The sequence below is a fragment of the Chiloscyllium plagiosum genome, chromosome 23 (assembly GCF_004010195.1).
Source record: "Chiloscyllium plagiosum isolate BGI_BamShark_2017 chromosome 23, ASM401019v2, whole genome shotgun sequence".
Taxonomy (NCBI): Eukaryota; Metazoa; Chordata; class Chondrichthyes; order Orectolobiformes; family Hemiscylliidae; genus Chiloscyllium; species Chiloscyllium plagiosum.
The window spans coordinates 39,235,496-39,251,524 of NC_057732.1; the positions used below are offsets into that span (position 1 = coordinate 39,235,496).

The window sequence follows — 16,029 nt, forward strand, 5'->3', positions numbered from 1 at the left end:
GCCTCTGTCAACGGTTCAATCACCAACGTAAAAAGTAATGGTGAAATATTAAAATTGCTTGATCGTACCCCGTTGATAATGACCGCAGCGAGAGGTACACTGTAGAGAACCTTTACTCATCTTATGAAAACTTCGCCCAGACCAAACCGGTCTAGAGTATAGAAAAGGTACGGCCACTCAACTCGGTCAAATGCCTTCTCTGCATCGAAAGAAATCACCAATCCCTGTATTGACTGCTGTTGGCATGCTTGAATTATGTTAAGCAGCCTCCTAGAGTTATTGGAGCCCTTTATGAAGCCCGTCTGATCTCTTTAATAATAGAGGGTAACACAGTCTCCAGCCTTAACGCAAGAGCCTTAGAGAGGATCTTAAAGTCCACATTTAAGAGCGAGATGGGCCTGTATGAAGCACAATCTTCCGGATCCTTCCCTTTTTTAAGGATGTGAAATATTGGCCTCTCTCAGAGATAGTGGGAGACCATCATGACTGTATGAATCATTAAACGTATTCAGCATCGGGCCTGACAATATACTTATAAATCCCTTATAGAATTCACTGGGAAGTCCATCAGGACCGGGTGCCTTTCCACTCTGAAGCTGCCTCACAGCTTCCTGCACTTCTTGCTCTGATAATGGGGCATTGAGAAAGGACTGTTGTTCGGGAGTCACACCCAGGAGCTTCAGATCTCTAAAAAAGGATTCCATTTTGGCCTGCCCCTCCTCACAATTCTCAGACTGATATAATTTAGAGTAGAATCTCTGGAACGCCATGTTAATTTTTTTAGAATCACATGTTAGGTTCCCAGACCCTTCCCTAATCGCTGTAATGGTTTGTGGGGCACTTCTCTTTCTGGCAAGGTATGCTAAGTATTTGTCTGGCTTGTCACCATGCTCGTATAATCTTTGCTTTGCAAAAGCCAGTTTTCTTTGCCGTCTGCGTGAGCACGGAATTTAGTGCAGACCGCAGTGCCATAATCCTCTGTAGTTTGACCAACGAGGGTCTGTCAAAATAGGCTTTCTCGGCTGCCTTCAACCGTGCTTCAAGGAGACATTGCTGCTCACCCTTCTGCCGCTTCCTATTTGTGGAATATGAAATAACTAACCCTCTGGCATAAGCTTTGGCAGTTTCCCAGAGTACAGATAAGCTATCAACCGAGTCTATGTTGATGTCTAGGAATGCCCGAAATTCCCTAGAGAAATACTCCACAAACTTGCTGTCCATGAGAATAAAGGGGTCCATTCGCCAGTACCTTGAATCCACTGTAACATCCTTAATTTTAACCATGATGTACACTGGAGCATGATCAGAGATGGCAATGTTACCAATCGTACAGGATGCCACCAGATCCAGGGTTACTACAGGGGTCAGAAAAAAAATCAATCCTTATGTGACATCTGGGCAGATTGGAGAAAAACGTGAAATCCCTACCTGTAGGGTGGAGACACCTCCAGACGTCCACCAATCCTAATTCCCCACACAAACCCAATAACTGTTTAGTTTGTGCAGAGGGTATCAAGGGACCTTTAGGCAACCTGTCTACTGTGGGGTCCATGAGGCAGTTAAAATCTCCCCCTATAATGATGTGCCAAGACTTGAGACTTATCAGTTTAGAAAAAGCATCTACCAAGAATTTAAGGGGATGAGCTGGGGGAAAATAAACATTTAAAATGCCATATTCTTCCCCATTTATCAAGGCTTTAAGAATTACAAACCTCCCGTATGTGTCTTTAACACATCCAACAATTTAAATTTTTCCTAACCAATATAGCCACTCCCCTACTTCTGGTATTAAATGATGAAAAATAAACTCAGTCAAAGCCATTCTGCTGTAATTTCAGATGCTCCTTGTCATCCAAATGTGTCTCCTGTAACAAAGCAATATCCACCTTCTCCTTTCTAAGACTCAAGAGTACCTTCTTCCTCTTAATTGGTGAGTGACTTCCCTTGATATTCCAGGTATACCATTTAATCAAACCATTAGCCATCATCTTCTGCAATTACATTTAAATTCCAGAGAGGAGGAACCCGACCACAAATTGCTGAGTCTTAGTGTCGCATAGTCAACCAAATATAAAAACTACATAAACTAAAACCACTACATTTAACAAACATACAAAATTACTAAAAATAAAAAAGAACAAAAACCAGAAAACAAACCAACATACAAAGCGGCAATAGCGCCGAGTAGGGGAACTCACCCCCTGCCCGGAGGGGGCAACTACCTGTCCCAAACTGCCCATAAATAGGCATCTAACCATCTCAACCACCTTCACTTCTCCCAGCTAGAGCTGCATCGCAAGCACAAGCTAAAAAGAATAAACACCCCATAGAATATCAATATGAATAAAAAAATTCTTTTATAAAAAAAAGGGGAATAAATACCCCACCCATCCTTTGGTATGTCCTAACTTACAAATTTAAAGTGTACATCTTAACCACCGCCAGACATAGTTTGAACCAAATTATTATCAATAGAGGTAAAAAAAAGGGGAAAAACAAAGCTCCAACCGGATTTCCTCCATTTCTTTTACAGAATGATAAATGCATACCCAAGCAATGATATTTATACATACTACAATTGTTTAACTTAGGTTAGTTTGTCCACAAAGTCTCTTGCCTTCTTCGATGTGTCAAAGAGATGCATGGATCCATCTAAGGTGATCCGAAGCACTGCCGGATATCTCAGGGAGTACTGAATCCCAAGCTCCTTCAATCTTCTCTTGACACCATCATACGATTTTCGTTTCTGGATCACCGCCGCTGAAAAGTCCTGAAAAAACATAATCTTAGACCCCTTGTAAATTAGGACCTTTGGATCCTTCCCCTGGAGTCTGGAAGCCTCCATCACTCTTTCCTTATCCCAGTAATGATGGAACCGCACCAGGAAATGACGAGGACTTTGACCCAGACCCGACCTCCGTGCTGCGACCCAGTGAGCCCTCTCTATCTTCAATCCTCTCATACCAGTCTCCAAGTCAAGGAATTTTGGAAGCCAATCTTCAACAAATTCCGCAGGCCGCTCACCTTCCTTACCCTCAGGCAGACCGATGATCCGAATGTTTTTTCTCCTGCCCCTATTTTCAAGATCATCCACTTGGTCACGCAAATTACGAACCTGCGTCTTCAGGGCTTGGATCTCTTCCTTGAATGAACTGGCATCAGCTTCCACACTGTGACCCTGTGCTCCACCTCATCCGTCCTCTTCTCCAGGTCTCCCAGCTGCTGCTCATGCTTTTGCAGCATGAGAGAGACTGGAGCCAGTTTCTCTTCAATCTGTTTCCCCAATATCTCACGAGATTTCAAAAGCTGGTTCACCAGGTCCTGGAGAGTAATCTGCTCTGAGGCTGCTGCAGGCTGAGATGCAGGCTTGGCCTCAGATGCTCCTCCTCCCTTTTTAGGCATTTCTGGACAGCTGAAAATACAGGTAAGTCAATTTTTAAATGTTTCTTGGGGCTCCACAATCTTTCCAACACCCCAAGAAATCCTCATGACCTGGGTTAGGTCTGGGTTAAGGGACCGTCCTGCTCCTGCTGCGATGCGAAGCTCTGTAGTGTGATCTTCTCAGATCGCCGCCATCTTAGATCCCCCAATACAGTTGTATTTAACAGTTCGAGAAACAGATTTATGGAGTTAAGATTGGCTCAAAGTGTTTTAAATCGATTAAGATGTCAGGTTGAATAGGTAAGAATATTCCAAGAACTGAGAGAGCACATTTGGCCTGAGTGATTGGATTCAGTACTTGCATTTTTCTGTGGGACAGTGCGGATCAACGTTTGCTAAATGTTTCCCAATGTCAATAAAGGTTTAACAGTTCATCAACTTCAAAACACCTTCCACCGTGACCTTTAGTTCACATGGACTATCTCTGACATCTCCTTCCCCTTCCTGGACCTCTCCGTCTTTATCTCCAGCAACTGATTTGACATGGACATCTATTTCAAACCCAACAACTCCTACAGCTACCTTGACTACACCTCTTCCCATACCCCCTCCTGTAAAAACATGATCCCTTACTTCCAATTCCTCCACCTCCGCCATATCTGCTCTCAGGAGGAGTAATTCCATACCAAGACATCCTAGATGGCCTCCTATTTCAAGGACCGGACTTTCACCTCCCACGTGATCAACCACGGCCTCCAGCATCTCTCCTCCACTTCCTGCACCTCTGCCCTTGAACCCCACCCCTCCAATCGCTACAAGGGTAGAACCCCCGCCCCCCCCCCGCCCCCCGGTCCTCACCTTCCACCCAATTAATCTCCAGATACAGAGCATTAACCTCCACCATTTCCGCCGCGTACAATCAGACCCCACCACCAGAGATATATTTCCCTCCTCAGCACTATCTGCATTCTGCATTCCCTCTGTGACTCCCTCGTTAGGTCTATGCCCTTTGAGACCACAGTTATCATTCTGTCCATCTCAAGGGCAATTAGGATGGGCAACGGATGCTGGCTCTCATCCAAGAAAAAAGAATTTCTTAATTACTCAGTCTTTTTCTTTACTCGTTTCCTTTCTCCTTCGCTTTGTCCTTTCTATCTCACTTTCTGTCACTCTGTATTTCACTGCCTGTCTCTCATTCTGTTTGTTCTTTCTGAGTTTGTTCTTTCTCTGTTTTCGGTGTCACAGCCTCTCTATTTCTTATTGTCTCCCGTCTCTATTTTGCATTCAGTTTCTCCCTGTCTCTCAATGTCTTTCACTCTGTCCTTCCTTTTATATCTCTGCCTCTGACATTAGTGTTGGCAAACTTCATAACATCTACCTTCTGAGAGTTGAGAGCCAAAATTATGTTTTGTCACATGTCACACAGATGTTGTTGATACAAAGGATTTTTAAGGGGATTATTTTCATGGGATATTTTGGGGGCTTTCCTAGTAGGGGATGATACACAACATCAGGGTATTTTAGGAGAACGCCCATGATAAGTACTATTTATACTCAATACTGTATTGTCCAAAGCTGACAGAATCTCAAGTGATCCTTCGGGTGATCTGCTCAAATTTGACCAGTTAAAACTACAGATTACTGGGGCTTACAGCACTCAGTTATTTTTCCTGTAAGGCATAATGCCCACATTTGACTATTGGCTTGCTCCCAATGACATTCTAACACTCACAAAGTTTGGGTAGTGTCTCGAATTCTGAGTCAGGAGGTCTGGGTTCAAGTCTCACCTACTCCAGAAGTGTGTAGTTCATGTCTGAACAGGTTCATTAGAAAAATACAAACAAACCAGGTTGGTTGGGCAATTGGTAAGTGACCTGGAGTACTGCAATCCTCTCTGATTTAAGGATTAAAAAGTATGAGACTTGATTCCAGTATTTTATTACCAGATGTGTTCACCTTCAAACTAATTTGGACGGAGAAAAGTCAGCTTTTGTCTCATTCCAACCATCAGATATTCAAACCTAAATTGCTCACCAGATGCATTGCCAATCATCTAGAATAAAACATTAATCTCCTGGACAGTTCTACAAACTACTGGGCGTAAAATCAGAGCTGCTTTGAAAAATAGTATTTAATTTTATTGATTAATTGTGAAAATAGTGGAGAAGGGGAACTTTAGTTGTCTGTGCTGGTATTTGAAAACGGGAGATGAAACCTCCAGGAATACGTTGGCAAACCGATTTATCAAATAGCTTATATTACAATCAAGCATTTGAGCCCTTATTAGGTGAAGCGAATAACAGGAACTAAATAGTAATCTACTCAATTTATCATAAAATATGTAAATGTATCATCACCAACCTTCTGACCATCACGTATAGCCGCAACCTTTTGAAGGGATTGAGTTATAACAGTACCATCGATGCATATTTCTGATATCTCATCAGATTAATTTAGCTCACAGGGAAGAAAGCTCCAGCCTCCAAGAAAAAGATCAGGCCCAATGCAAATTTTACAACCACGGCAACATTAACAGAGAGTAATATAATTGTATCAGTTTCCAAATGGGTCAGTTCAGCTGAAATTGCTTTTGTGTACGTTTCAATTCTGACAATAGTTTTTTGCACTGTCTCACTAGAAACCCTTCCAGGTTATTTTACTCTAACCCCTTCAGATTCTCACTCTAATTTCCTCTTCCATCATAGCTAAACCACCCCTCCCGCCCAACTCTCTACCTGCTATTCGTCCTAGTTCTACCCTTCCAACTTTCTTCCTCCTTCCCTATTTTCCTCTTCCGTTGAAATTCACTCCTTCCCATTCCCGCCTTAGGATCCCCCCCCCGACAAAACGGATCTCCTCTCAGTTGACTATCTCCGCCCACCATCCTTGCTTGCTTGCTTGCTACCCTCCCCACCTGTAACTATCTGAATGAGGTCACGCTGTGGTGGGAAAACAGGTGAAGAACAACCTAACCTGCTGGCCAAAACGTACCCGCCTATTGTTACGCGCTTTGATGGGCACTTTCTACGAGCTAATGGGAAGCACGTATTGGCGCGGCCGATCCAATGGGATAGTGCAGAAGGCGGATCCCGGTGGTGAGGGGGTGCGGCAAGAGGCGGGGCCGCTTGCGGTTCTCTCCAAGTTCGGTTGCTTCACAGCGCCGCTTCACCAGTTTGTGGGGATAGTGGATGCGACACTAGCCAGGAATTTAATCCTGCGCCTTTATGAAAGTAAAAAATCACCGCTGAGGAGCGCAAGTGAATTTGATCTTGAGCCTGTCCGACACTCGGTGCAATCGGAAGATGCTGCTTTAATGCAAATTAATTTCTGCTGCGGGACCTTTTCCGATTCAGTTTCCAAACAATTGCACCTTAAATCCAGGGGGATCCTAATTCACCATGGCTCGAACTCGGACGCAGGGAGAAGATTTCACCTTCGTCAACCCCGTGGTTAAATATTTACTATTTTTATTTAACATGCTGTTCTGGGTAAGTGACTCCACTATCTCGCGTTTAAACTCGTTTTGATTCATCTCTTGTTTTCTGCCGCCTCAGTCTCTGTGCTCTTTTTTTTCTTAAATGGCAGCAAACTTGCAGCTAGGCAACCCGTCCTCCTTCTTAGTCCAAGCATGCTCAACCAGAGACTAGCTGAAGCAACACAGGCGTTTCGTGTTTCTGATCCCCCTCCATTTCATTCTAAACATTGTCAGGCCAACCACCCGGGGATTTCCTCGCACCAGTATTCAAGGATGGATTTTTTTAAAAAAAAGCTGGAGGTCCCCTACGGTTTTTCTTTGTGTTAAAAAAAATAAGTATTAATCATTAACCCACGTGCAGAATGTTGCCAGCTTTCTGGGATTTCCCATTACCCCTCCCCCAGACATTGTAAAACCACAGACTTCTTCGTAAACGTTCTCTTTTTTTCTCTTCGAATTGAATGAAGACCGGATTCTCAGTAGTTAAAGCAGCTAACTCTCCAAACTGTTCCCTCACTAGTTCATTGCATCAAAGCGTTAATGACTTTTCCACCGTCCCACGAAGACAATGTTTGTTAAATAATTTTTATCCCTACCAGACACCCTGGTATCTGAATCCCAGTTTCAACTCCTGACACTAAATTGACTTGCTCTTGTGATTATTTACATTGAATATCAAACATCCATCTGTTGACCTTTCATCTCTCCCGGACTAAGGAACACTTGTGTTTACGTACCGCCGATCCAATGAAGTATTTTCTGAAGTCTCGTCACTGTTGTAGGCCAAATTGCACGCTGCAAGAATTCACAAACAACTATATAATAAATATTAGTAACTGTTTACCTGAGAGATGCGGTTTGACTCCATGAGATGCGCGAGCTTGCTCCTGACATTGGGCCCAATCAACTTAAAACTAAAGCGAAATACTGCAGATACTAGAAATATGGAATAAAAGCGGAATGTTGGGAATCAGTAAGTCAGCATGTGCAGAGAGAAAAACATAGTTGATATGTCAGGACTGTCACCTCTCATCGCCATTCAGAGGGAATTGGCTTTCAATCAGAGTCTGGCAGATGCTTGTCCATGTTTAAAATGTATAATTTCATGGGCTGTGAGCACCAGTGGCTCACTGAAGATTTATCACCCAGCCCAGCCACTGTCCAGAATGTGGTGGGATGGTGGTGCACTTCTGCAGTCCTAACTGCAATAGATACACCATTAGAAAGTTTCAAGATGTTAACCCTGTTAGTGAAGGAACAGTGATATATTTGAAAGTCAGTATGGTGTGCAACTTGGAGAGGAGTCTGCTGGTGGTGGTGTTGTGTGCACTGGCTGCCCTTGACCTTCAAGAAGGTGCCGGTCACTGATTTGGAAGGTGCTAACAAAGGAGCCTTGGGAGTTGCTGCAGTTCATCTTGTTGATGCCGCTGTGTGTCACTGATGGAGGTGGTAAATGTTTAGGATTGTATATGTACTGCCAATCAAACAGGCTACTTTGTCCTAGATGGTTTTGAGCATCATGAGTGTTGTCAGAACAGCACCCATCCAGACAAGTGGAGAGTATTCCATCACACTCGGGTGGTGTGCAGGCATTGGGGACTAGATGAGTGACTCACTACAGAATTCTCCATCTCTGATCTGCTCTTGCAGCTACAGTGTTTATATGGCTGGTATGGTTTAGTCTCTGGTTAATGGTAACACACAGAACAGTAAGGCCATCGATTTTGGAGGAAGATAGTTAGACGGTGGCTGGGCTGGGTGATAAATCTTCAGTGAGCCACTGATGCCCACAGCCCATGAAATTATACATTTTAAACATGGACAAGCATTTGTTGTCTGGCTGTTGTGGCACAAATGTTACTTGCTACTTATCCAACTTGGAGAAAGTGAGGACTGCAGATGCTGGAGACCAGAGCTTGGCACACCAGCCTCATTCCTGAAGAAGGGCTTGTGCCCGAAACGTTGATTCTGCTGCTCCTCAGATGCTGCCTGGCCTACTGTGCTTTTCCAACACCACACTTTTTTCAATATTTATCCAACTTGCCCAAGTACCTATCGCATTCCCAGTTCTCCCCCCACCCCCCACAAAAAAATCTTTCAGCTTCCTTGGTCTACAAGCCTTATTCCTGAAGAAGGGCTTATGCTCAAAGTCAATTCGCCTGCTCCTTGGATGCTGCCTGACCAGTTGTGCTTTTCCAGCACCACACTTTTCAACTCTGATCTCCAGCATCTGCAGTCCTCACCTTCTCCAAGTCTGAATATAGTCCAGATCATGCTACAATTTGACATGGACAGCTTCAGTATCTGAGATGTTGCAAATTATACTGAACATTGTGCAATCATCTGCAAATGTCTTGAAATTGATGGGAAGTCATTGAAGCAGCCGACGATTGTTGGGCCTCGGATACTGAGTCAGCAGTGTCCTGGGACTGGGATGTCTTAACCTGTGGGGAACTGAATCGAGTTAATCAGTTCAGTCCATTTTGCCTGATGATTATTACATACAACTACAAATCCCTTCACTACTCCGTGCTTCAGGAAATTATCAACAACTGCAGAATTTTGCCTATGGTTATTCTGGTCTAAGTTTGGCTGGCTTCCCATCCTCCAGCAGAGTAGGACACACAGAATTTCAGGCTTGTAAGAAAGTAAAACATTCTTGACATGTTCCTAACAACTTACATATGTAGGCAGGATCTTTAATATGTTCAACAGAATAAAAATATCAGTTTAGTCTCCTAAAGTAAACAAGATCATAACTTGTACAGTCACTAAAGTATACTAGATTGGAAGAAAGGCTGTTTCCACATGCAAGTTTTGGGGCACAGATGTAGGAGTAGCAGAATGTGCAGGTGCTCCAGTTGCTACCATGGAATCAGGAGTTTTACAAGAATGAACAAAATCACCCCAGAGGGAATGTTCCTTTCTGGAAGCAAATGAGAAGGGAAGAATAGATTTTGGTTCTTGAATAGTGCTGTAGATGGTAAGAAATGATCTGACAAAGACTGTGGCTAGTCGGGTGTTGGTTGATGTTAAAGGAGACTCAACAGTGAGGAATAATCTTGTTGGTATAGATGTAGTCAATGACCAAAGCTGCAGTGGAGCATTTGGACATTCTGCTGGAGGATAGGGAGCCAGCCAAACGTAGACCAGAATAACCAAAGGCAAAATTATGCAGTTGTTAATAATTTTGTGAAGCACAGTGCATTGAAGGGATTTGTAACTGCATGTAATACTCAGGTAAAGTGGACTGAACTGAGTAACTCAGCATTTAGAGATTCTCCTGTTTTAATATTTGTGTTGTCAAGAGAAAACCTTTTGAACAGCATGCTGTAAATATGAGGTACTGTGGGGCAGTGTAGTAGGTGTATGATACTGGGATCTATGGATATAGCACTGTACTTTACTTAGATGTGCAGGGCGAACAGAGGGTACCTTCAGCCATTGGACATTCATTTTGTCTTGACCAAAGCACTCTGGTCACACACACATTGCTCATTACTGGTGCCTACAGTTACATATATTGTATGCATGCACTATTGGAAATGCAGTAACTCACGAGCTGTTAAGTTACTGCCTATTAGTTATTGTAATGATCCTGTGGTGCTATTTTGAGGATAAGCTGAGCATTCCCTCCGTATTCTCGCCAAGAACCTGCACGCTCATCTTGTTGTTTGTGAGATAATGCTGTATATAAAGCTAGTTTTCCATAGAACATAGAACAATACAGCACAGAACAGGCCCTTCGGCCCACGATGTTGTGCCGAACTTCTAACCTAGATTAAGTACCCATCCATGTACCTATCCAAATGCCGCTTAAAGGTCGCCAATGATTTTGACTCTACCACTCCCACGGGCAGCGCATTCCATGCCCCCACCACTCTCTGGGTAAAAAGCCTACCCCAGGCATCTCCCCTATACCTTCCACCCTTCACCTTAAATTTATGTCCCTTTGTAACACTCTGTTGTACCCGGGGGAAAAGTTTCTGATTGTCTACTCTATCTATTCCCCTGATCATATTATAATCCTCTATCAAGTCACCCCTCATCCTTCTCCGTTCCAATGAGAAAAGGCCTAGCACGCTCAACCTATCCTCGTATGACCTATCTCCATTCCAGGCAACATCCTGGTAAAGCTTCTCTGCACCCTCTCCAAAGCTTCCACATCTTTCCTAAAGTGAGGCGACCAGAACTGCACACAGTACTCCAAATGTGGCCTAACCAAAGTCCTGTACAGCTGTAACATCACTTCACGACTCTTGAATTCAATCCCTCTGCTAATGAACGCTATGTTACAATTGATACACTTGCAAGCATTTTTTTTGTGTAAAATGCCTTGGGATAAAATAGGTAGACCTAATAGGTTCCTAAACAGTAAAAAAAAAACTTCCATTTATACAGCACCTTTTCACAATCACAAATGTCCAAAGCCCTTAACAGCAGTTGAAGCACTTTTGAAGAGAGCTTTTGACTATCAGTAATTCAGCAAATAATTTGCACATAGATCCTACAAACATCAATGTAATTCTGTGTTATTTACATTGTATGCTTAAAAGAAATTCTGGTTGAAACAAATTTCTTTTGAATTGACAGATATTGGCTTCTGAATGTCAGGACAAAGTGTTTAGTACTGTCTGTCATGTCACAGGACCAGCCTTTCACTTGCTGTTGGCTTCAAAGGCCAACTGGCTTGTTAAGGAATTAAACACAAGTTTGTTTGTGGAGTTACAAAACTAATAGCAATTTGGTGCCGTCAATGTTTTTTGGGACAGAAACAAGCAAAATCCTGTTTACAAAGATAAAAGGTGGTGTGGAAAGGGAAGGAAGTTGTTTTACTGCCAGATTAAAGCTGAAACTTTATTGCTGGAACAGCACAGCAGGTCAGGCAGCATCTAGGGAACAGAAGATTCGACATTTCGGGCACATGCCCTTCTTCAGAAGGGCATGTGCCCGAAACGTCGAATCTTCTGTTCCCTAGATGCTGCCTGACCTGCTGTGCTGTTCCAGCAATAAAGTTTCAGCTTTGATCTCCAGCGTCTGCAGACCTCACTTTCTCCTTACTGCCAGATTATCCACACTGAGGACTGGAGCAGTTCACCAACACCAACTCGAGACAATTAGAGATAGAAAGAAAATGCCAGTCTTGCCAATGATTGCTGCATCTTAGAACAAAGTAACGGTCTGATTCTTTTTTTTTCCACAAGTTTACAAAAGAAAACTTTAAAAAAAAGACCCAAGTATAAACATTGATATACAGTTAAATCTTAAATAAATGATAACCAAAATCTATCAAACAAGAAAACAGAAATACCAAGAGAAAAAAAGACAAAACTCAACTAACTACTCATCTAACTTACAACTAACCAGAGTATATCATTAAAATTCTTACATTATTCAAGAGAGGAAAAAAATCCAGCGGATAACGCATAAATTGAGCAGTGATATACATGCTCGGAATGTGTTAACATCAGATCACAACAAAACCCGTATTTATCCAAAACATCCTGGGCATAGAGCATATAAAATTCACAAAAATAAAAGCTCTTTAGTACATTCAGATCAGTATAATAAAAAAATCTATTTCTAAATAGTAAAAAAAAGTATAAAATGTATTTAAATTGAGATCTTCCTCCTTATTCCCAGGGGCATCACTTCCTTTCCAAAAAACCCATCATAACCTCTCCCAACCAGTGCTCCACCCTTGACCCAGGCACCCCACGATAGGATAAGGACATTAACTAGACCCCCTGGCCTAAAGGGGGGGGGGGAAAGGAAATTGCTAAGTAAAGGATGAATAAATAAGCCCTTCTTCCCACCCCCCGCAGATAATATTAACTAGTAAGATAATGAAAGGAAAAAAAACGGGGGTGGGGGGTAGACCAGTGTGGGAGTAGGTCAAAACAATATCAATTAACTCTTATAGTTTGTCTGAGAGTCCAAAAGTTCCTTGGCCTTCTCCGGTGATCTGAAGTTAACACGGACCCTTCATGGCTAAAGCGTAGTGTAGCTGGGTAGCACAAGGAGTATTGAATGTTTAAATCCCTTAAACACTTCTTTGCTTCATCAAACGCCTTCCTCTTTCGAACCAAAGCTGGGGAAAAGTCCTGAAATAACATAACCTTGGATCCTTTATGAGTCATGGCTTGTGGACCTTTCCCAAGGTTTCTGGAGGCTTCCAAAAGCATCTGCCTCACCTTATAGCTCTGCAGCCGGAACAGGAACGGGCGGGGGTACTGGTTCGAGCCTGGCCCGCGTATTGTGACCCAGTAGGCCCATTCCACCCTTACCTGGCCTGATCCAGCCTCCAGATTCAATAACTGCGGAAGCCACTGTTCAAGGAACCTTATAAGCTGGCCTTCTCCTTCCTGTTTGGGAAGGCCCAGCAAACGAATATTTTTTCGACGACCTCGATTCTCGAGGTTGTCGGTGTGATTCTCTAAAGTCCGGACTTGCTGCTCGAGAGTCCGGACCTGATCCACGGCTGATTCTGCAATGGCCTCGGAGGTCGTGGCCTTTAGCTCCGCCCCTCTGACTCGGCATTCAATTTCTTTGATGTCTCACCCGTGCTTTTGAGCGCGGCCGAGAGTGAATTCCACCGACTTCGGGACTCTTCAATGAAAGCATTGAGTTTGGAGTTTATTTCTGCGAGGCTTGCCACCGTAGGTAAGTCCCCCGGGGCGGCTGCGGATGCCTCTGCTGCAGCTGGGGAGGGTGGGGGAGGGTCTCCTGCCTGCTGAGAACTGTGGGCTCCTTTCCCCCTAGTCATTTTTAGAGGAGACTGAACTGTATAAATTTAATACTAAACCACAAATTACATTAAATAAAAACTATTTTTAGTTGATTTGGTGAGTGTGGTGGGGGAGGGTAGCCCACTTTGCCTAGGTCTTGGGAGGAGCACTATAGACTCAGACGTGGTGAGTCGCTGCCATCTTGGATCTCCTGGTCTGATTCTTAACCTTCTGGCCTCAGGGCGGGGACATTATCACTGTGTCACAAAAGCTTCCAGTTAGCTTTTATATATTTGTTTGGTCCCTCTTCTTTACTGGGTAGAGAATGTTTTTACAGGTAAGTATGCTATATATTAACAGCTAATAGGCAATGCTTTTCAAAATAAACAACTCAACAAAAATGGAATAAGTTTTCGATAGACCATGCTATTGCCAGTGTTCTTTTTGCCTTTGTGTGTGATCTGTTTGCACTGCATTGTCCCATTAAGAATGTTGGATGGTCATGGGCTCCACAGCTTAGTGTGACCAATGCCCTGATACCACACATCAGTCATTACCCTTGACCTCTTTGCAATGTCCCAAATGTTTGTAGAATTTTGGGTATAAGTTGCCTGTGGTATTTCCAAAGTTGCAACATCAAGTGTATATATTTGACTGTAAGGCACTTTAGGAAATATTGAGATCATGAAAAACACTTGTGAAATTCTTTCCGTTCTTTTAAATTCATAAGTCCCCTCACCTCTCCATATTGTGACTAGCTAATGTCAGTGTCTGTTTGTCCCTTCTGTCCTCCTTAGCCCTGTAATTCTTCCCAAAGTCTCACAGCATTATTTGTTTATTTCTCTTAGATTACATGCATCAAATGTCCCAACCCACCCCCACTTTGTGATGGGAAAGACACTGAATATCTGTTGGCACAACCTTTCTCTACTATTGTTAGAGTGTGAGGAGGAAAACAATGAAACAAAGATTACAAGAAAAGAAAGTTACTTTTTTGCCTTTTTTCACCAAAAATGCAAAAGAAATTACAATGTATTATGAAATGGGAGTTGAAGGAAGAAGGAAGAGAATGATCAGTAATTTGAATGTGTTGGGTTTAATAACAGTGTATCTCTAATTACCTAGAGTTATTGACAGGCACTTGCGGATCAATCTGAAACTGGACACCCATTGAACCTCATTCTTAGGGATACTGTCTGGATTCCATGATTCTATGAAACACAGGGAACAAGATGGAGCAACTTTTTCCAACTGCGTTGAGAGCTTTCTGTCCCAGAAACAGGCTGGAATACAAAAGCATGGAAGTTATGCTAATCATGTAAAGCTCTGATTAGCATCTATTAGAATGTTGCAATGCATTTGGGTATTATACATCATCGAGAGTATGAGCCTTGGAGAGGGTGGAGCATGAGTTCACAAGAATGATGAGGTGGGGGTGGGGTGTGAAGAGGATATATGGATTGGGTTGTATAGATTAGGCTATTTATTTTAAAACCAAGATTGATTTTTTTAAATTTTGGTAAGGACATTGAAATATATAGAACCAACACAGTTACTTGGAGTTGAGATACAGTTCAGCCATGATCTAACTGAATGAAGGGAACGTCTCAAGCTGCTGAATGGTTTTCTTCCTGTTCCATATCCAGAATCTGCAGGGCCATCAGTGCAATTATCCTGTTTCTTTAAATGTAGCAGTTGTGCCAAAATTGTTGTAAATGGAGAATATCATGCTCCCCTCCTCCCACTGTTTACGGCTCCTACTACAAGCTATTACATAACTACTATAGGCTTACTCTTCCTATCCTCCCTTCATGGTGCAGAATTGAATCCTGATTAGATGGGTTTTTATAATATGTTCAGTGATATTGGTTTGCCCTGTTTTATAATGGACTCCATTTATCAGTTAAAACCAATTACTGAGGGTGGCTCACTGAGCTGTGTTGAATATCCCTGGATCATTTGTTAAATCTGTGAGGCAGGGCGGGGGACAGTACTTCCTTCTCAGACAGGACTGGAGGAGGAATGGTGTCTCTCTCTCTCTCTGGGGGAGCTGGGGTGGAAAGACAAGTGAAAGTGAGAATAAAATTGGACCAAAAACAGGGCAGCACATTGGCTCAGTGGTGAGCACTGCTGCCTCACAGTACCAAGGACCTGGATTTGATCTCCGCCTTGGGTGACTGTGCAAACCCCACACAGACATACTCCCCATGTCTGCATGGGTTTCTTCCAGGTGCTCCGGTTTCCTCCCACAGTCCAAAGATGTGCAGGTTAGGTGGATTGCCCATAGTAAATTGCCCATAGTGGCAGGGTCGGTGGGTTAGCCATGATAAATGTGGGGTTATGAGGATAGGGAGGGGCTGGGGAGTTTGGAAAAGATTTGTAGCTCAGGTTCTGGATGTAAGTTTGCTCACTAAACTGGAAGGTTCATTTTCAGATGTTTCATCA

General features: G+C 43.1%; 1 protein-coding gene across 2 annotated transcripts in view; it reads left to right on the forward strand.

The window, feature by feature from the left end:
* The first annotated feature begins 6,516 nt into the window (after positions 1 to 6,516).
* The window catches only part of tspan33a (tetraspanin 33a), a 46,564-nt gene continuing 37,051 nt past the window's right edge, over positions 6,517 to 16,029 (forward strand). The window contains exon 1 of one of the 2 annotated variants that reach the window (XM_043713984.1): positions 6,517 to 6,869. In XM_043713984.1, coding sequence (XP_043569919.1) covers positions 6,780 to 6,869 — 90 coding nt within the window. In that variant the 5' untranslated portion in view covers positions 6,517 to 6,779. The remainder of the gene's footprint in view (positions 6,870 to 16,029) is intronic. The other variant, XM_043713985.1, reaches the window with a different exon arrangement.